The sequence below is a fragment of the Strongylocentrotus purpuratus genome, unplaced genomic scaffold, assembly GCF_000002235.5.
Source record: "Strongylocentrotus purpuratus isolate Spur 01 unplaced genomic scaffold, Spur_5.0 spur5_scaffold_18, whole genome shotgun sequence".
Classification (NCBI taxonomy): Eukaryota; Metazoa; Echinodermata; class Echinoidea; order Camarodonta; family Strongylocentrotidae; genus Strongylocentrotus; species Strongylocentrotus purpuratus.
The window spans coordinates 22,418,786-22,440,619 of NW_022145603.1; the positions used below are offsets into that span (position 1 = coordinate 22,418,786).

Genomic DNA, 21,834 nt, shown 5'->3' on the forward strand with positions numbered 1-21,834 from the left:
TATGAAACTTCTTTTTTAACTCAAAAAAGTTAATTTAATGTAATTAATAATGATAATTTATGCAAATTTTGATGCAATTTTTTTTTTTTTTTTTTTTTTTGATGACATGCGCATACTAATTGTTATGTAACGCCTTACAGGTATATCCGATTTCGACGAAAATGGTATCAAAATGTGCGTGAGACTTGAGGGAAAAAAGTCATGAAACGACAATTCAAAATTCCAAGCGGTTGCGGCGCAAACTCCGAAAATGTCGAGGGGGGGGCCTCCCAGGCCCCCCCCCCAGTACAGTAAGGGTTAAAGGGTAATTAAAAAGGTAGGCTGGTCACTTGTTGTCACTCGTAAGGTAGGCTCACAGTCTCGATCAATAACGTTAGTTCCTTGGTCAGGATTGAATGAGAAGAAAAGTGGACCTCGATGTCCTTTGAAGTTAATGTGACGTTCTTTGTTCAAGATTGTCACTGTATCCTGCTCAGTGTACTTCCAAAAGGGTCTAAGTTTGTAACGCTCTCCATTCGAGATTGTCACTGTTGCAGGTTAGATAAACATCTGAAGAAAGTTTCCATAGCCACTGTAACGTTCTCTATTCGAGATTGTTACTTGGAGAGTCTCCAACAACAGTACCCTTAAATGACTATGTCACTCCTTTTTCCTTCACTTCCTTAGGATGCTTCATAATAAATAGAAGGGAATAGAAAAACTCTGCTTTAGTTCTTTTGTGTACCGCATACTTTGTAAAATCAGCAAGCGAATAATGACATTCAATAATAACTCTCACTCCATCAAGCAATTGATCAAAAAATTGAATACAAATACTGAGTCAGGTTTAACCCTGAATAGATTCTACATTAAAATTCTTTGTAGATAAATTCTCTAAATTTCCACCTATATAAAATAGGAATTGATATATAACAATCAAATAACAAGAGATGAATATTAGAAATATTTTTTAACTCGCTCTTCTTCTGTCTGGAAAGGAGATGGAATAGGGAATGAACTTGGATTGAACTTGGAATGAACTTGGATAGAACTTGCTGGGCCGTCTGGCAATCTAGAATTTGGGATGCAGTCTAAAATTTATGACATTTTCCATCCCTTTGGGCCCTGGGCCGTTTGTTGTCTGGGAAAAATCTGCAACCTCCCACAATTGTGATTGGCCAAAAGTTTGTGACGTCACTACGCGCGAAGTCCAAAACGCTCATTGATCGCTGTAGTAAACAATCACAGCTGATCTTACTACTTTCATTCATCACCGAAACAACAACCCGTTATGCCTATTTCATAAAAAGTAAGTTCTCTTTTACATTTCTTAAAGATTTAATCAGGCTAGTGACCCTAGTCATGGTATAGCTAAATCACAGATATAAAAAGAAAATTAAGGGCTACTGTCCTTATTCTTCTGTCTTGCATCTCTTTCTGCCTCCATTGCTTTCTTTGTGATTTCTTCCCCTATCCTCTCCTCCTCTTGGGTTCCCCTCTCTCAAGTTCTGCTGCTTTTCCATGTTATCATGGTCTGACACCACATAGAAGGCCACCACCATCCTGTCAGTTTTGGAGAGGTGATGGGTCCTGCAGAGGTTTCTTCTGAATCTTTGCACCTCGGTGGCCTCGTATCTACAGGTCTCGCATTTCAGCGTTAGTTCAAGTTCATGGACCTCCTTCATATGCTTATTTAAATCCGCCCGGGAAGTGAATTCGGATTGCATTTGCTGCGTAGAAGTAACATCTATAAGTGGAGGAGATAGAAGCACACAGAAACCACAAAAAAAAAAACAAGTTAGTCCAACATCCAATGTTCATATTAATCTTGATAACGTCCTGGTGCACATCGAGTCTTAACTGGATTCCGACGTCTTAGCCAAGTCTCCACCTGGGGTGCTTCGGCTTGCCATGCTTCCTTGATTGTTCCGTTCTTTTCCGGAACTGGTAGGTTCCTATATTCTCGACGTAAAACATACTTTCGTTGGTGAAAATACCCTTCTCTAGGACGTCCCCGGTCTCTATACAGTTGATGGCAAAGGCCAGTCTGCCTGCTTTGTTAGTTGTCCTGATCATCTGCCCATACCGGGTCCGTGTGGCAACCCACGATCGCGACAATCTCGCTCGTTTGACTTGACTCATAAAAAGTCTTTTTGGAAAGTTTCCTTGAGTGAACGAGCCAAATTTCTCGCCGTTAACTCCCTGTTTGCTGTTAACTGTTCGTCGATAAAGTCCTTATGCTCTGACGTTAAATTTGACAGCCGCCCACTCCGGGGCCTGTCCTCAATGGATGACATTTCTTTGTATCGCTTTATGGTTGCGGAAACTGTATTACTAGATACTTACCACCTTCTGCATCAAGTTTTGAAACGATTGATGATCCCGATAAAGATAGTGCCACTACCGATGATGATGTACATGCGCTAACCAGATTACGTTAGAGATGCATATAAAATCTTGATGATTTTCTTGATAATTTCACGATGCTCTATACCGCAAGCCACTCATCGCATTTCCTGCTTACTGTTGCGACATCTACTCGATGGTTTGTTGCTATTTCATCAAAAATTGAGCCCTTGGCAAAGACGTTGAGTGCAGTGCACACTTGCAATTCCTTATTAAGGGCTTTGCTTCTCGATGTCTTCCTCTCCAAATCTTCACCATTCAGCATATTGACTTCTTCTTTATGGAATCTGTACTTCTTCTTGAATTTTTTCTCTGAAAGTTGAACGAAGGGAGTGTCGTGCTCTAATCGAGGCCAAACTGAATCGATGACATAGATGCACCTATCCCGTGTGAAGCGATACTTTCGGAAAATATCTCCGTCTCCCAACTCCAAGGGCTGGCTGCGATCCCTAAAGATCCGCTCCCTCCCCCTCGCCCTTTCATATCCACGACGTTGAAACACAGCTAGTATGGCAGCCATAGTTACGGTAGTTCTACCGCAAGCTCAACCTTCAACTATCGGCATCGCACCAGATTCTTCCTATCTTGGAGTAGGCTATTCTTTATACTCTATGGTCTTCTTAACTGACATCCTAGCTTATGTAAAGGTGTCATTGTTTCTATTCCATCTCCTCTCTGTACATATCCTATGCCAGCATAGATATCATTTTCATTTCTCCACCAACTATAAAACCTTTTTTTTTTCTTTTTTTTTCTTCAAATTTTTATTGATTTTCGATTTTTTTGTTGTAACATTACAAAAACAACAATCATACAAGAATTAAATAATTGTATAACATTAAAAGAACAATAATCAAATACGAATCACTGTAACAATTACCCCAAAAAGCAATCAAACAAACAAACAAACAGACCTGATGTAAAAACTAAAAAATCAGTCTCGGGTGGTTTGAACTATATCATTATCAAAATATAATTATGGATAATTAAAATAAATTCTCAATAGGGGACCATTTTCTATAGTGCATGTTTTCTTTGAACTATAAAACCTTTCTTGAATCCTGCATCCAGCTCGTGCAGCCACTACCGTTTTCCTGGTACTCTCCACCCCAGCCAGTTTCCTGCCACAAATTACATTGTAATGTATGGCCTTGATTCTATCTCCCAAGGCATTCCCATGAGCATTCCAGCTGCCAGAAATGCCTTTTGCTCGCAAAATGTGGTAGCCTGCTTGGTCACAAGAACCCTCTCCCCATCTGGTCCTTGCTTCAGTCTCTGATGAACCTCCTGAAGGGCCAGATGAAGGAACTACTCCTTGCGGAGGCCTCCAAGATCCTGGCCCCTCTCCCCCATGAACTGTACCTCAAGGGGTAGACGAGGCTTATATGAGCAAGCTCAGAACTCATATTGAACTTAACAATGTCTTTTTATTAAACAAACTTTTAAAGATGGTTGCGCCACATGCGGTGCCCACTTCCGTCTGCCGGCAACGGTGGGCTTTGAATCCACTCGATGTAATGAAATTTCGTGCAATTTCGACGGCAGACGGAAATTCCTCTGAAACAAAAGGTCGCCCGGACCTTGCCCTCTTTGGCTTTCTTTTCTTTTCGTCGAGCCACGCTAACACAGCAGCCGGAGCAGCCATCTCGATAATGTTGTGTGTGCATTTACGTACCGGCTTGCAAGCGCTGCACGGATGTAATAAAGCATGCCATTTTACCGTTTATTCCTGAGCATTTCCGTTATTATTTCATCACTAATATTTTCAGAGAAACAATGAGTTATCTCACCTGTGAGGGTTTCCTGCAAGAAACTGCAATACACTCACTGCATCCCGGTTTCCAATTTCAGAGTCGTTGTCGTAATGATTAATTATACTAACAAACCCATTTGGAAGCAAGTTTTTTATTGTAAGGGACAGGGGAGACACACCAGGAGGGGGTGGTCCTCCTTGAGTCAGGGATACTGCTCTCCTGTTATCCCTCACCTCGTTCTTTGCGCTCCCTTTCAGCTTCTTCCATTGTTGTTTTAGCTCATCAAGGCTTCGTTTTTTCCCGTATCGTGCACAGATTGTGCCGTAGACAATCCCCCAAGCCTCTCCTTTCCTCTTGTTTGCTAGGTAGTCGGTAGTTTTACACTCAAGTACCTTGATGTGGTCTGCTATTGTCTCTACCAGATAGTTTTTGTCAACGACATCCAAATTGTAACCCCCTCCATGTCTGTTGTAAATTTGTGTCGCAAAGAACTTCTGCAACATGGTGAACGGTGTAGGACGCAGTATTGCCATGTGTGGTAGCAGTGTCGTCCAAAGCTGCACCAGTCGCAAAAAAAAGTTTAAACTTTTGCAGTGGGCCTGGTAGTGAGTTACTTCGTCCTGTGTTGCGATCCCATTTGGGCCCTATTAAGGTCATACATCCTTCTCTTGTAGACCTATACTTTCTTTCGATGTCCCTTTCAGTATCCCCAAATTCCAGGGGATGAGTGCGATCACAAAATACCCCTTGAATTTGTCTCCTTCTCTCCTCTTCTGCAACAAACATTAGCATGGCAGCCATGATCCTAATTGATTGGGTGTACCATGGCAACCAAGCCTGCGATTAACTTTACACAGTTACGAATGTTCTTTGTGTCCATGCCAGTTCCAAGGACACGATGTCATGTCCAAGACAGGTCGAGAAAGAAAGGGGGGGGGGGGGGGGAGTGTTACACTCATGACTGCAAGTTGTTGTATATTCATTGAATAAAATGTCAAACTATAGATGAAAGAGAACTGGTGACTTTCTGGCCTAAATTTATGTCACAAAGGCCCAAAGCCTACTCTTCCAAAATTCATGTTCTATGGAGAAATCGAGACAAAAAATGTTATCGCACTGAAATATTTCTTATCACTCATAGTTCAATATTAAACTGGCCACAGAAATGAAATTGGGAATGGCTAGACATGAGATATTTTACTATCCCAAACGTTCTTTCTGCCACTTATCCTGCTTACAACTTCACAGATCGTCTCCAACGCTGTGTTTTTCATTTGATTTATCAATGTCGAGGATAAAGGACCTATGATGATACCCTTCCATGAAGCCACCTCCGACACCAACACTATCACCTCTTCTTTACTGAAGTTTTCGTTTCTTTTTTGCTTGCCATCCATCTCCTTCTTCTTCTTCTATTAGTCAAGGATAAAGGACCAGTGACGAAACCCTTCCTTGCGGCAATATCTCTGACACCAACACCATCACCTCTTCCTTACTAAAGTTTTCGTTTCTTTTTTGCTTGCCATCAATCTTCTTCTTCTTCTTCTATTAGTCGATAAGACCCTTCCTTGCGGCAATATCTCTGACACCAACACCATCACCTCTTCTTTGCTAAAGTTTTCATTTCTTTTTTGCTTGTTGCCATCCATCTTCTTCTTCTTCTATTAGTCGAGGATAAAGGACCGATGATAAGACCCTTCCTTGCGGCAATATCTCTGACACCAACACCATCACCTCTTCTTTGCTAAAGTTTTCGTTTCCTTTTTGCTTGTTACCATCTATCTTCTTCTTCTTCTTCTTCTAATAATCATGGTGAATGAACCTTAACAACTAGCCAAGTGAAAGCAATATACCATACCGCAGCGCAACAACACTGCACGTGCACTAGCCAGATAATTAATTGATGGTGACGCGTAATAAGCGTGCAATATTTGAAAGCTCAAACGATAACAACATTTCCTCTAAATTAGAAAGGCGGGTGTCGTAATTCACTGTAGTACTACTAGTAGTAGCAGGCAACGATTTTTCTTTAGCCTTTTTGCTTGATTTTAAAGTCACTTTCTTCTTATCTCGATCTCCCGCGGAACTCTTGGGTTCATGATGTGGTTGTCTGGTTGTCTGTGCATGGCAGTCGCGGGGTACTTAGACCCATGGTGCAATACAGCCCATGGAAGTTCCGGGTCAGGGTCCTTGTCTCTGCCCGCTGTCTCCGCAGGTTTAGGAGGGGCCGATGCCATGACGAATGGTAGATTGAAATCTCAAAAAATGAACCAAAAAAACTCTGAATTCGTTCCAAAAGTAAAACAAACGTAAGTTTACAGTTTATCTGTAATAATCCGCCGGAAAAAACAAATCATTGTTTTTTCACATTAAAATTTTGATTGCTTGAAAGAGTTGCTCTTTCAAAAATGGCGGAGGAATAATAATCATTATTATTATTATTGTTATTATTATTATTATTGTATTTTATTTGTATCTTTGAATGTATTCATATATTGTTTATGTTGTTTGTATACGTCACTCGCCAGTGGAGGACGAATTTCTGTATTTTTTAAATCAGACAATAAATTATCTTCAATTGAATCTTGGATCTTGAAGCGATAATGATTGCACATGGGTGAAGCGGGCTCTCAATTAGTCTCTTTACGAGACTCATGAAGTAAAATCTAATTACGTCAAACATTAGTATGCGCAAAGATGTAGCATAAAGTACTCCTATTGGTTGACCTACTTATCATGCTTATATAAGATAGATCTTGATTGGTAGCAGAGTCCATACAAATGGATGTGTCATAGATAAGATAGAGGCGGTCCTTCAAGGGATAAAAGGAGTTTTAGAATACCAACTTAAAATATTAGCGCCGTGTTATCTCTGGAAGATACAACAAAAGATAACACAAAAGATACAACAATGTTCAGAATACCGCCCCAGAGTATTATACTTCATTGTATTTGGCAATAACGATCATATACTAGTAAGTTAGTGACATTCTATCATATCCGATTCAGTCCAATACCTTTTGTATATATTTTGTATATAGAGAATATTTATAGTATGTATGTATGTGTACCTCATGTGCATGTAATTCAGATACACAACTCAATTTTGTTAGTGTGCTTAATAAAGTATGACATAAATTAAGCAACATTGTATTGCGAGTATTGATATCTTTTGTTTCATTAACTTACCTGTGTTGTTTCAACTTCAAATACCCTAGAGTTAACAGCTAAATTATTCATACCCCTTGTAAATTTGGTGGTTTTTGTGAATTTTGTAACTTATGAATGATAGGTGGACAGATTAAAATTGGGCCTTTGCTGAATATTTTTGGATGCAAGCTTTAATATGTCCCATTTTTTAAAATTTTAAATATTTAAAACTCTTATTGCTTCTTCATTCATTCTTAAGAAACGTAAATCCGGACAAATCAATTGTTCACCTACTTAAAAAAAATCACAAAACTTGGTAAGGGTATGAATAATTTAATTGTTAACTGTATATACATTAGTGCGGATTACGTTGGATTTTGACACAAGCTAAATTTCTCATTCCAGCACCTCACAATTAAAGCCTTGGTCACAAAAGCCATTACGAACTGCTACGAACGCCGTACAAACGATTTTCAGACAATTGAAATTCGGGAAGACAATGGAAAAACAGAGATTTGTACAAAATTATCATTCGTACGAACCTTTGTGACTGTAGCATAAGGCATCACTTCCATTGCATCTGTCAAGATGACATTCACGCACTTAAAAAACTCCAATCCAATCCAGTCCAGAGTATGTGGTATAGCACCTATTCCTTGCAGTTTATACAACATACTTCATAAATTCTCCACCAAGCATGCCTTCACAACAATAACTATCAATACAACCCAAAACCTTGCAAGAGGCTTACCTGACAGAGCGAAAACTAATGTCCGCAAACTGCGATCTTGACCATCAAAATACAAACAACTTGTTACAGATGAATGCAACAGTTTGTCTCTCAGCCATGAGGGTGGGGGTGTGTCGATAAAAAAGGGCATTTTCTGTACTGTAATCCAAATTTAATAATGTGTACACCTTTGTGAAGTGCCTCCTACAATAAGCCAGTTCATAGTTGCAGTCTGAGCATGAGCAGATAGATGTCATTGCAGAACAAATTGTGAAATACACAGAGACAAAATACTGGATGAAAGTTGTGTACTGGTAATCATTATTCATTTATGCACATGCAGTGCACTCCATGACACACATGCAGGTGGAAGTATTCTGTGAAAAGGGGAAACAAAGGCTATTCATGTAGCACCTCCATCGCTGTTGGAGTGATTATTTCAAAATGTACAAAGTGGGACCTCTTCGTGTTTTGGAGATCTGTGGATATTCAGGGTCATTTGGGACAGGTGCTAACCGGAACTGGTCTATTGTTTTCATTCACTGGTACAAAATGCGTATTTCAATAGTCAGAATGCAAATAGTCTAGTTTACTGACATGTTCAAATTGTATGCATACTACGGCAACCTGAAAGCTTGCCAGAGGCTTGCCCGACATATCAACAAATGATGTATGCAGAATGGATTCCAAGTATTTTAGTTCACTCATTAATAAGAGATTATTGGAATAGCTCTCACTAGGTTCACAAAAAAGAAACATCCATGAATTTGAATATGTTGATAGACTAGACTGGTTATTAGCTATTTATCCCCAACCCCCCTCTTTTTTGTATTTGATCAAACCATCACTATTATTTTTGTGATTTTTCTGCTTCCATTCAAGCAAACTCTCCTATGAAGTGTTATTTCACTTCCATTTTAATTGCACTAGCTTCCAAACAAAACAAAAAACAGAACACAATAAAAACATTTTTTTCCTGATGCAATTGTTAGATCTTTAATCACACTGCTCACAAAATATCAAATGATTCTTAATAAGGCCTAATTGAATGCAACAAATATAAATGGGGGTTACACATTTGGAAGGCAAAGCATTTTTTAAACTAAAACTGAAGAAGAAAAAAAAATCTCTCACCAAATAATCTTATACATCTACAACAAATACAAATTAATACAAATGTAAACTATATGACAAATGACAGTATAATTTGAAACATAATTGACAGCAATTGCAGGTAAATAGGTTTTTCAAAAGCATTAATTACAATCATGAAGAGAAGAAAATTGGATCAAAAAGAATAAAGCTACAACTGAATCTGCCTATGAAGCACTGATTATAAATTTCTCGTTTCATTTTTTTATAACAGAAATTATTGTACAACATAAATGTAAAACAATTATTGCCACATGCTATACCAAATCACATAAATGTACATGTAACAAAATGTAGCAAAGTTGTAAAAAAAAAAATCAAAAGCTTTGCATATCGATCACTTTCAAGAAATAAAAATTCAGCAACCAGCAGACTGTAAAAATTAACTTCATTCATTAAATATCACACCTTCCGAACAAAATAAATTCATGACTATTTTTTCTTTCTCTCCCTCTCTGTGAATACAATTACACAAATGGCAATTTCATAATTTTCCTCCTACCCACAAAAGTAGATGGAAACTTCAAATCTCTGAACTTCAAAATTTAAAACTGCAATGGATTTATAATTACATTAGGCAAAATTCAAAATTTAAAACTGCAATGGATTTATAATTACATTACCGATATTCAAAATTCTATTTCAACAATGATTCTGACATGTAAGAATACAAATAATCAACTACATCGCAATTTTTTTTAAAATTCAAAGTACTTGTGATGTTTCATACAAAATTTGATATGTTGTGAAGCCAAATTCAAATTTGCATTTCACTTATTGTGATGGGTACAAAAATACAAAGTATTGACTCTTGGTACTAACACAATTGAAAAATCCCTTTTTTTTTTAATGAATCATTAAAAACTTAGATTGTCGCAATTAATCAACTGAAGAGCATGATGCTCTTTTCCAAGTAGATAAAAATAGGATTCTTTAATCTCCTGGGAAGTATACAGATACACAGGTCACTGTTTCATTCACTGGACATTCTGTTACTCCTAAAGCATGCCATAGCAGTGAGATAATTTCAATAATACTTGGTACTTGTTTGTGTATAACATGGAAATACACGTATTTGGATTGGAAAGGTGGTGCCGAGTACTGATGGCAGAATTTCATCATGAAATAACCTCTTAAAAGCTCTTCTGAATGGTCGATTATGGAGCAACATCGAATAATTACATATATTCACGTTTTTATAACCACTAAAATCACCCCATCTCACTGAAACGATCAAGCACTGCAATGACTGCACACAAATCTGGGCATCTGGGACTACACAATGATGTGATCAAAATATAGCTTATGATAAGCCTGCTCTAAGGGAACAACAATTTCTAGTTGAAATATAAATATGTGAATATTTCAAGAAAATACAGTTCTCATGTGGTATTGCTATGTACTATGTTTTCCTCCAAGGTATTTTCTTTTCTTTGACCAATACCCAGCACCACCTTTACATTAATTCAACACAATACTCAGCTAGATTTATTACAAGGCACAAATTGGTTTGAAGAAAACTATCAAATTCACGTACAGTAATTCCAGCACTGTATTAAAAGAAACTCAATTTGCAAAAATGATATAAGTGCATAATTGCCTTTTGAAACTGACATAAGGGCTCGAACTTGTATAGCGAGGAGTAAACTCCCTTCTAGGTCTCAAAAGATGCGTATACAATGTACCACACACCATACATAAAAAGCACAATTACATTTATATATCGTATTCATTCAACTCAATGTAACTTCAATTTGTATCACTATGGCACACTGCACATGTACATATCTTAATTGAAATGATCCATTGGTGATATGTCAGAAATCCTCATGCAAGCCTTGGCCATCAATCTTCACTGCAGCAATGGATTTGGATTGTCATTAGCCCACATAGTCTTCTTCAACATTGACAATAGAGCTTTCGTGATTATAAAGCGATTTGGATTCACAAACCTCATTAATTTGCCACAAAGGTATTTCAATTCATATTCTTTATTAACAATGATATCTATTTAGAATAATTGTTTAAAAAAATGACCTTAAAAATTTGCCACAAAAGTATTTCAATTCATATTCTTAAACAATGATAACTTTTAATACTCCAATTGTTTTAAAAACTGACCTAAATAATCTCTTCTATCATTACAAATTTGCCTTGAATACCATCATGATTCTCTAATATGTCTTAAGATTAATTGCAACTTGTTTTCACTAAATGAAATTCACAGCATATCTTTCATAAAGTCGTTAAAGTTCTTTATTCAATTCCTAATGACCAGTACCTGTATACATGAAGATATTTTTTTCCTTTAAAAAACACACAAGGCCTTCATTTTTATATCCTTCATGTTTACTTAAAATATCTTAAATTTAATACTTTAAAATCCTCTTTGCAGATTAAACTTCATTTTAAAATCCATATAAAAGGGAACTACAGGCAGCTACAATATAAAGATATATCTAATTAGCAGCTAAATGTATACATGAATATAGTACAATAAATATAGATAGTACTATCAATAATAAGTACATTTGGTATAATATCAAGTTACCGCTTTTAGTGCTGAATAGAAGTACTTTACAAATCAAGAGATGGTTAGATATAGGTGAATAAACTATTTACACATATTTTACACAATTGTTCTTTTATCTACAGAAAAATTCAGAAAAATTGAATACATGGCAATCTGAAAACTCTACTGCTGTTGCATAAAATTGATTTTTACAAGTTGAATATAAGGTAAATCCTACATCTATGGCTACATGTGGTACATGTATGAATACAATGACATTACTGTTCTGCATACATGACTAGCATGAAGCTGTATTCAATGTCCTTTGCATGTTGCTATGTACATGTAATAAGATTGTTCTTTCTGCAATTCTCAAAGGCCAAACATTCATGGCAGTTACAATGCATACAACTAAAAAATGCAAAAATATAAAGCCAACCCCTTACTTTATCGGTAATTCCACCTCGATATCGTCTTAAATGCGAACCAAATAACTTTGGTATGGTGTGGAAAATTTGCATTTATGGAAGCCCCAGACTACACAGCAATATATTGCTTCAATCTTTATCTACATTTTGTACAGGTGCATACAAAATATGCGGTGCAGCAAAACTTGCCCTTCAATATCTATATCACAAAATATATTCATTGAACTTTTCATGAATAAATGCTCACTCTAGCAATTTTTATACTTCAGTCCCCAGCATTTCAATTTGTGTGGGGTTTCACTTCAGAAAACTGTTAATGAATTTTACACTGAATACACTGGATTTGCAACAGATGACATGTTTGGACAGCACATGGTTTCAAATAAAAGCTGTTATAAATTATTTGGATGCAATCTGACAAAACTGGTGAGGGTACTATCAAAATTGACCAAAAGGTAAAGTAGAAAAAGAACAATCTGAATTCCCAGTATTGTTACAGAGTTTCTTTCTACACTAGACATTGTGCCTTCATTAATGAATGGGAAACAATATCTTCAACCTCCTTCAATAAATGTCTTCAATGTCGGAGGTTCAATTCCATTTATGCATTTAAATTCCTTCACTGAATATAAACAATATCAATTGAATATTTGAGATTCCTTGAATATCGAGGACAAATGAATACATTTACTTAGAGTTTCAGTCAATACAGAACAAGTACATTGAGCATGAATACATTTAGGTTTCTTGAATGCAAAAAGGTTAACTGATTGTGAATGCATTCCTTGAATACAACACAAGTACACTGAATATGAATACATTCCTTGAATACAACCCAAGTTCATTGAATATGAATGCATTCAATGAATACTACACAAAATCATAGAATATGAATGCATTCATTGAATACAACACAAGGTCATTGAATATGAACGCATTCAATGGATACAACACAAAGTCATAGGATATGAATGCATTCATTGAATACAACACAACTTCATTAAAACCTGCTTATTCACTCCAGATGAGTTTAATGAATGCAAAATGATTTCATGAACACTTTATTTCATAACAAGTGCAACAAAAAAAGAAGCATGTGGGTTATCTACGCTATTTAAGCTTTTGCAACTTTGGCCGATGGAGAAAAGGAAGCCTTTTTTTTATCTTTGGGGGTCACTTTGAACTTTGTTCCATTCATTTCTTGCAGAATGAACAGAATCTCTTTGATGAAAGTATGTGGATGTGCAATGATGAAATGTTTGCACCAAATGTTAGCAGCATGAAAATGAATTTCTTTTATTGATTTCTCTAAATCTACTTTGGTCTTGCATCTTAGACTGGACATGGCAATTCGCAAACTAAATTAACACATTTCCTCCCCATATTTTCTATTCAAGCAACTTAAAATCATGGTAATTTTGGGGTACGTTTCACTACTTTTTACTTCAGAAAAGTTTTGAATACCAAATCTCACTCCAATTTCAGCAAAATTTAAATCAGCATGGTATCCTGAATTTCTTCATAAAACATCTCTATTTTTTTTTTTTATATGAGAACAATACAATACCTGCAAAATGGCAACACACATGTGTTGTCAAATACAAGCACAAATGCTTAATTCTTTGTATCACTATAAATAGCATGTGACTAATATGTGAAATGCACACATTTTCAATTTCAGATACATGGCTAACAAAAATAAGATTCTATTAATGTTGCCAATTTACTTGTCATGGTAATGGTGATTTCTTAGCCATTTGTATAAAAACAACAAAATTGAAGACCTTGCATTTGATGAATGATGCTAGTACACAACTACGTTTAAATTTGCGATGAGTTTGCCATGATGAAAAACTTTTATGAAGCAGGGGGGGGGGGGGGTGAATGCAAACTGCAAGCTACTTTTGTGCCCATCATAGAAGGTTGCAACACTTCTGATCTGACACATTTTCAACACAAGCTGATGAAATTTGCTTAAATAACCCTTTCAACATCAAACATTTTTTTAATGAAACACACATGTATCGACCGGTATGTGCCTCCATTACACAAAATGTAACGGCAATAGTGAAAGGGTTACAAATTACATGTAAATGAAAATAATATCTCTGGCACCGAAGTAGCAGAGACATGAAAACAAACTTTGGGTTAGTGCATTATAAATGACTTCTTCTTCGGATCTCATGGGCTGATCTTTGGGATAACTATTAAAAGTGCTCACTGTTGCCAATTTGCACCTGATCTTGTAAATGCAATGATCATCGTAATAACTGTAATTTTGATTGTTGCCAATTTTCACCCAATCTTGTAAATGAAATGATCTTTATAATAACTGAAATTTTTATTCTAGCCAATTTGATGCAAATCACTATTTATGAAAAGCAAATAAAAATGATCACAAACAATTTACAATTAAGGACAGCTTTGTTGTGAAAAGTGAGTGTTCCTTTGGTATAGGGTACAACATGAGTACCATTACATTTCAAACAGACTCCATGGATTTCTCTGGGTCTTTTTGATGGAACAGTGTGTTCTCAAAATGGAGTGTACTGGTATAGGCACAGCATGTGCAGAATTATTTGGACAGTATTACCAGAAAGAAATACATGACAGTACAATAAATGTGTGATATCCTTAAGTTTCCCAAAACACCAGCCCACGACAAGGTACAAGTACAGTACATGTAAGTTAATTAGCAAATCGAAAACCTCATTAAATAGAAAAACCCTGACCATTGCTGCATTTGCATACTGGTATAAAGGTATAAAGACATATCACAGTTGCACCAATTTGGGTTCAAAGGTCATGGCATTCTGTGGTGCAACTCTCGAAAATAAAATGCTCTGTGCCAAACCATACAAACATGTATGATTACACTTTCTTTGAAAACAAGGACATGCACAAGGACTTGTACACGGCACGAATGCTAACGGTTTTAATTCAATGAGGTTTCAATCATATTTTTTTTTAAACATTCTTTTTTGATGGCATGATAACAAGTGCTTACAGATTATTCAATGAGAACTCAATGATAGCTACTACTCATGGATTTGTTTTTGTTCTCGCTGCTTTAACATTAATGTTAATGGCATGATGAACAGTGCATAAGGTATGAATTCAACAACATTCTGATGATTTTGTTAGTACTCCTGGGTCCTGTTTCACAAAACTTCTCATCAGTGACAAATGACAGTTTTTGTTATACCTAAGCTACTGAAATCCTTGCTTTTGATTGGTTATCAGCAGATAAATTTGTCACTGATTTTTGTCATTTGTCATTGAAAAAAGGCTTTGTGAAACGGGTCCCTGATATTCCAAATTTAAATTTCTGGTTGTCGCTGATGATGCTTGGTTAGAGTCCAACACCGAGGGGGTAGTAGGGGAGGTGGTTTTAAATGATTTGTTTGATGTCCTGGCATGGTTCGAGTGAGGTGGCTTTAGGCTACAGCATTCATTTGGGCTGTAAACGTCAAAAGGCAGCAAAGGCGAAAACAACCCGCAAAAAACACAAACGATAAAGAGGAGAAAAACAAACAAAAGGTTAGTAAACCAAACTTCAAAATGGCATGTGCAAATGAAATCATGAAACGTTTGGTTGAGAATGTGAACGGAAGGAAATGAACTACCCATACATCAACACAAAGCTCTTTTCACACATGATATTAAAATCGTCTTGAAGTTCCACTGCTGCAAAAACTCAACAGGTAAACTTGCTATGAAACAATAGAAAGTCTCACTAAAGCTTTTCATATTAATTATGATTCTTTCATGCAAAATTATGTCTTACAGAACTAGTCACTAAATAAATTTGTCTACCGGTAAGCTTTCTTATTATCTGTTTGATTGTAAAAATACATGTATGCATACTCAAGATGAATATTCATATTGTGTATAACATGAATGTATACCCAAGATGAATATTCATATTGTGTATATTACATTTACATGAATGCATACTCAAGATGAATATTCATATTATGTCTAAAAGATGAATGCATACTCAAGATGAATATTCATATTGTCTAATACATGAATTATTTTAATGTAAAGATATCATATCACATATCATTAAAATAATGTAAAATAATTGTAAGTGATTTTAAATTCTGAAAAATAAGCAGAGAGTCATAAACAAGTTTGTGGTAACGAAAAAAATGATTCCAAGACTTTTCATCTTTTTATGAATAACAGGGTTAGTATAACAATCCAAAGCAAAGAGAAAATCAAAATAATGAATTCCACGAGCTTGCATTGCTTTGTAAAATAAAGAATTTTAGTAATTAAAAAAATGCTGTAACAGGAAGCATTTTTAATCAATATTAGCCAGAGATCACTTATATCATGTTTAGTTTAATATAGAATCATTTATAATATGAATGGTGATTTTAATTGTGTAGGACTGTATAGATAGAACTGTAATGGTATTATACAAAGAGATTGTTCTAGTTCGTTGGCTCGTCTTTACAAACTGATAGTACCAATAAATAATTTCATGACGTATTTAGTATAATACAGAATCATGGGTATTAAGAATGTTTTAAAGACTTGTGCCTGATGAAAGAAGTGTTGTGGTAATACACATGACATTTTTAATTTAATATTGAGATTAGCAAGTAGTTTCATACAGTCTTATCATGTTCATTTTAATTACAAATTAAAATTAAATAATGTTATTACATGTTTAGTATAATAAAATGTGCAGAATTTTATTTGACTGCTAAATAAAATGTGTGTAAACATTACAGTAGCAACATATGAAGAGTTGGAAAACATCACAAAAATTTATAGAAAAGAGAAAATTCTCATTGTTTTTTTTTAGTTTTGCGGGCTTTGCTAATGCAATATCAAGCAGAACTTTTTCAAGAAAAACTAACAGTTTAATGCCCATTGCTATTTAAAACTTCATGGAACATCTAATTCATTTAAACAAGAAGAATACCTACAGAGCATGCTTATTTCAGGGCTATTAAATAAAAAAAGAAAAACAGTTGTTTTGAAATGCATTTTAGTTATCCATTCAAAATCGTGCAAATTGTTTAATTCTGTGCAGACCTTATTCCCTTTTCCTACCTACAAAGGGGTTTCAATCTGTCAGGGGAAAAGAAGCAGATAGCAAATAAACATGGTCGTCAATATAATAAACATATAATTAAAACTTTGTACTTTGTCTGTAATGTTCACTAGACCCAATGATACAGAACACCGCTATAAATTTTGCTATTGTATTGACCATTATAAGGTTGATTATGGTGAATGTCCTTGATATTGACAGGAACTGCACATTTTATTGTTTAAAAATTGATAACTCCCCAAATTAGACTCTAGCTTCATCCGAATCCTACATATCAAATTTGCTTTCGCATTGATCATCAACAGGTTGCCCTTAGTGATGATAATTGTGAATGTTGTTAATATCTCTGATTGACAGGAACTGTACATTATTGTTTAAAAAACTGATAATTCGCAAAATTAAAGCCCCACTGCACTACTTATAGCTATTTGCGCCCTCTATACCGCAAACAATGCCTAATCGGTGCCTGTTGGTCCCCCATGATCCCCTTTGTCTCATGTCAATTGAGAGCTGATTTGATGAGATAAGCACCAGTCAGTGACCTTGTTGGGAGGTCTAATCCCCCTGGCCAAACTAGTGCAGACGGGCTTCAAACTCTAGCTTCATCCAAATCCCACCTATCACTATCAAATTTGCTATCGAATTGATCCGTCACCTGGTTGCCATATCAATCAACAGAAACTGCATTATTATTTAAAAATTGATAATTCCCAAAATTAGACTCTAGCTTCATCCGAATCCCACCTATCACTATCAAATTTCCTATCGTACTGATCGCCATCGTTGCGCCGGTATTTGTACCCGTCGTCGCTATCGCTAGGCGTACCTGCTAGGACTTTTGTCTGCTGTGAGACCTCTTGGGCCAGGGCTCGGCGCTTGACCAGGACCTCTTGTCGGAGCTCCTTCTCTCTTTCTACGTGTTCCTTCATGTCGACTGAGGGACCACGCCCATTCCATTCTGGTAAGCTGAGGTATGGAAAAGGAAATGAGTGATGGGTGAAAATAATGTAGTCTCTCTCTCTCCATAAATTGAAATTTCATAGTTTCACAATCAAAAAAGTTGTTTTACCTGTGAGATTTTTGCCTACTTGTTGCTGCAGGCATCATCAGACTGATGCTTTATCGCCACTAGATGGGGTAGTATGACAGTAGGCGACAGTCTCACAGGTAAAAGAACCTTTTTGATTGTGAAACTTTGAAAATTCAATTTATGGAATGACAACCAATCAGGTGAACCTCTTCAAGGATTCAAAATGTAGTCTCTCTGTTATTCATAACCAACGTGAGGTTTCTTTCACTTTTTGAATTCACCACTTTAATAGTTGCTTTGTTTGTTCATTTGCCACACTCGACTCAGGTGAGGTAAATGGGTGACTAATAGGAATTAATTCATTGAAATGCTAGAGCACCGTAATAGCAGCCATGCTATAGCCGGAGTAATAATTTCCAAAGCTTGTTAAAAGCGCATAGAGCAGTATTATACAAATATTGACTGCTCATGAGGATGATGGTGGGAAATATCACTCCCAAGGTGGTGTTTACACCGGCCCTTCTATCACCCCCCCCGAGGCTTCGCCTCGGGGGTGATAGAAGGGCCGGTGTGAACACCACCGAGGGAGTGGTAGTTCCCACCATCATCCGATTACAGAGCAGTCCATATTTGTTTTATATACCTCATCCTTTTTATTGATTCATGATTAGGTCTAGCTGTAGGTCTAGATCTAGCTCTAAAAACAGGAAATGAGATCAAGAGGAATTTACTAACCCAAATAAGAAAAATCCAACATCAAGTCCAAGGCAAGAGTATTGAATTCCTACGCGCTGCGCGTAACCGCGATTGCGGTAGCCTAGCAACTCAAAAAATTTGTGTGCGCAACTAAGTCGCGGGAGGGGTTAGGGGTCCTATCCCAGGGTTTGATAGTAGCTATCAACCCCTCTGACGTAATGATACTTGATAGATCGAAATGCTCCTTGACATGTGATATAGTCTCGACCAATCAGTGAATGACAATCTATGTATGAGGTATATAAAATGTATTATATGCGCTATACAAGAACCAAATATTATTATTATTTTATAGTTAATTCTTTTATTTATTCATTAGTCATTCATTCCTTTTGTCTGTTCATACTTACATTTCTTCTTCCCCCTTCTCTTCTCCTTCTTCTCCTACTCTCTCCCTCGACACCCTCCTATTTCTGATTTTTCTTCCCCTATCTCTTTCTTTCTATTTCATCCAACTTAACTTACATTTCTCGTGGATGCCATTCCTGCATACTCTGGGAGGATAGGATCTTTGCCATCTTTTTCGCTTTCTGCTCTCTTTTCGCATTTTCTTCCGCTGTCTCTATCTCCACCTCACTATTATCCTCTTCTGCAGGATTGTATCTCTCTGGGATGTGGACCTTTGCAGGGATACCAAGCTAAAAACAAAGAACATTACAAGTTTAGAATAATCATAGAGAAGGAAGAAGCGACAGAAAAAGTGTGTCTTAACCAGTGGTTTCAATATGGAAAATGCTGGGATATCACCCTTAAACAAAGAAAACTAGCAAATCCTAAGTTTATTTTCTTGCCTAATAAGGCAACAGGAAATTGTGTCCAAGAGTTTTCAGTTTGGAAATAGCAAGGATGTATACTAAGCTAAAAATCTAAGAATATTACAAAGAGACAAGGTGACAATTTAGCTCAAAGAAGCAACTGGAAATTGTGTCTTTGTCAATTGAAGGCAACACCTTTTAATAACATAACAAGCAACATTTCAGAAACAAAATATAAATTCATAATCTATGCATACATGTAGCTTGTAAAATACAGGCAGACATTCACTTCTCTGCAGTGATTTTGTTTGTTTGATATAAGTCTCTCATATTGGATTACCCAAACACATTTCTAATGAGGAAAAAAAACTAATCAGGTTTGCACCCCCCCCCCCCCCCCCCCCATACTGGTCTGATACTATGAATTTTGAATTTATATTGTTAAAAGAAAAGACAATTACTTGTGACTCTGACTCTGACTACCCGGTATAGAAAACATGGACATATGAGCTAACTCAGCTTTAGCATGGTAAGTGTGTTTGTTATGATACTGCTGTATACATGTCATGTACATCCCAACAAACAAACACACAAATAAACAAAGTACAGGAATCTCTTGAAAATAACATCATGCACTCGGACATAGTCAAACCTGGCGATGTATCACCTGATACAAACATGTAGGTGCACTTAATACATATCACGCCATAATTCCAGACAAATAGTGTTCATGTCCATCAAGTCATGTGCATTTAATAATCTTGTAAGACTGAGATTGTACAACATGCGTAATAATCATCGTTAAAACATGTCTACACGGACAGATGGTGCCACATATTTGTGGGGTAATACATAATATAAGATGTACATTATCTTTTGAATGAAAATACTATAAATTCTACACTCAAAACTCAACCATATCTATTCATTCATGTGGCTGCCAACTTGGGTGAAAATCAGTCAAATTAGACCGAGCTGGTAGAAAAAATGCAGAAAGAGCAATTTACTGCTGGAAAGTAATTACAGGTCAGTAACAATAAACAACAACTGTGCATGATGTTCCTTGAACTCATACATCAGATCCATGAATTCATTCAAATTACTTCACATTTAAACAGCTCACAAAGTTTACAACCTGTATACCCAAACACAGCAAACATGCCATGCACCCAAAAGGTACAAATATCCCTTCAAAGTTCAATATTTACAAATATTTCAAAAATAATAATAATAATAATAATGCGCCATGTCTGCCAAAAATGACACTCCTGGTGCAGAGAGATGTCTTAAAGTTTTGTGAGATGTGGGGTGGTCTAGCGGCACGTTCACTTGCTCAACCCACTGTCTTAGCCTACAAACTCGCTCAGGCATACCCCGATTCAAAACCAAGTCACGTCTTTCGGATGGTGACGTTATTAAAGGTCGGTCCCCAGACGTAAATAATCATGTCTGGTTGGTACACGTCTGTAAAAACACAATTACAAACACGCACACAGACACAAACATATTCACTTCAAGCCTGGCATGCCGTGCGGCAAGCAGCTAACCGTGAAGAGATGCGCCGGGAGGTGTAGCTTGTCTGCCGAGATCATGAAACAACCTCGCAGAAAGCGGTTCTTGGCCCGCCTGTATGCATGCGGCATCCTGGTAGTACAGTAGATGTACTACCATAGGGAAATTGAAATCACACACATCAAAGGATTATAATGAAACTACAAGTAACTTGGAATTTGTTTTAAAGCCTGTCTGCACTAATTGTATCTACTTACGCCCTCTATATAGCAAACGGTGCCTAATCGATGCCCGTTGGTCCCCCTATGATCCCCTTTTTCTTATGTTAATTGAGAGCTGAGTTGATGAGATAGCCACCTGTTAGTGACAACGGCAAGGAGGGCTAATCCCTCCTGGCAAAATTAGTGCGGACAGGCTTAAAGAATTTTGTTTATTGAGAGTGAGAAAAGTCTCATTCTGCTGATAAGCCTGGCAACAGTACAAAATAATGAAGATATCTATAAGTTTGGAGTATACTGAACAATTATACCATAATTACTACCATACACACAAACATTCAATAACTCACAGTTGAAGCTCTATTCCTATTTTTATCGTAG

The 21,834-nt window shown here is 36.5% G+C and overlaps 1 protein-coding gene across 1 annotated transcript in view; it reads right to left on the reverse strand.

Annotated features, from left to right (window-relative positions):
• Window positions 1–8,987: 8,987 nt before the first annotated feature.
• The window catches only part of LOC593558, a 57,078-nt gene continuing 44,231 nt past the window's right edge, over window positions 8,988–21,834 (reverse strand). Inside the window, exons 29-30 of the mRNA XM_030988857.1 lie at window positions 19,434–19,606; window positions 8,988–18,148 (exon numbers count right to left, since the gene is read on the reverse strand). Of these exons, the coding sequence (XP_030844717.1) occupies window positions 17,899–18,148; window positions 19,434–19,606 (423 nt within the window). The 3' untranslated portion in view covers window positions 8,988–17,898. The remainder of the gene's footprint in view (window positions 18,149–19,433; window positions 19,607–21,834) is intronic.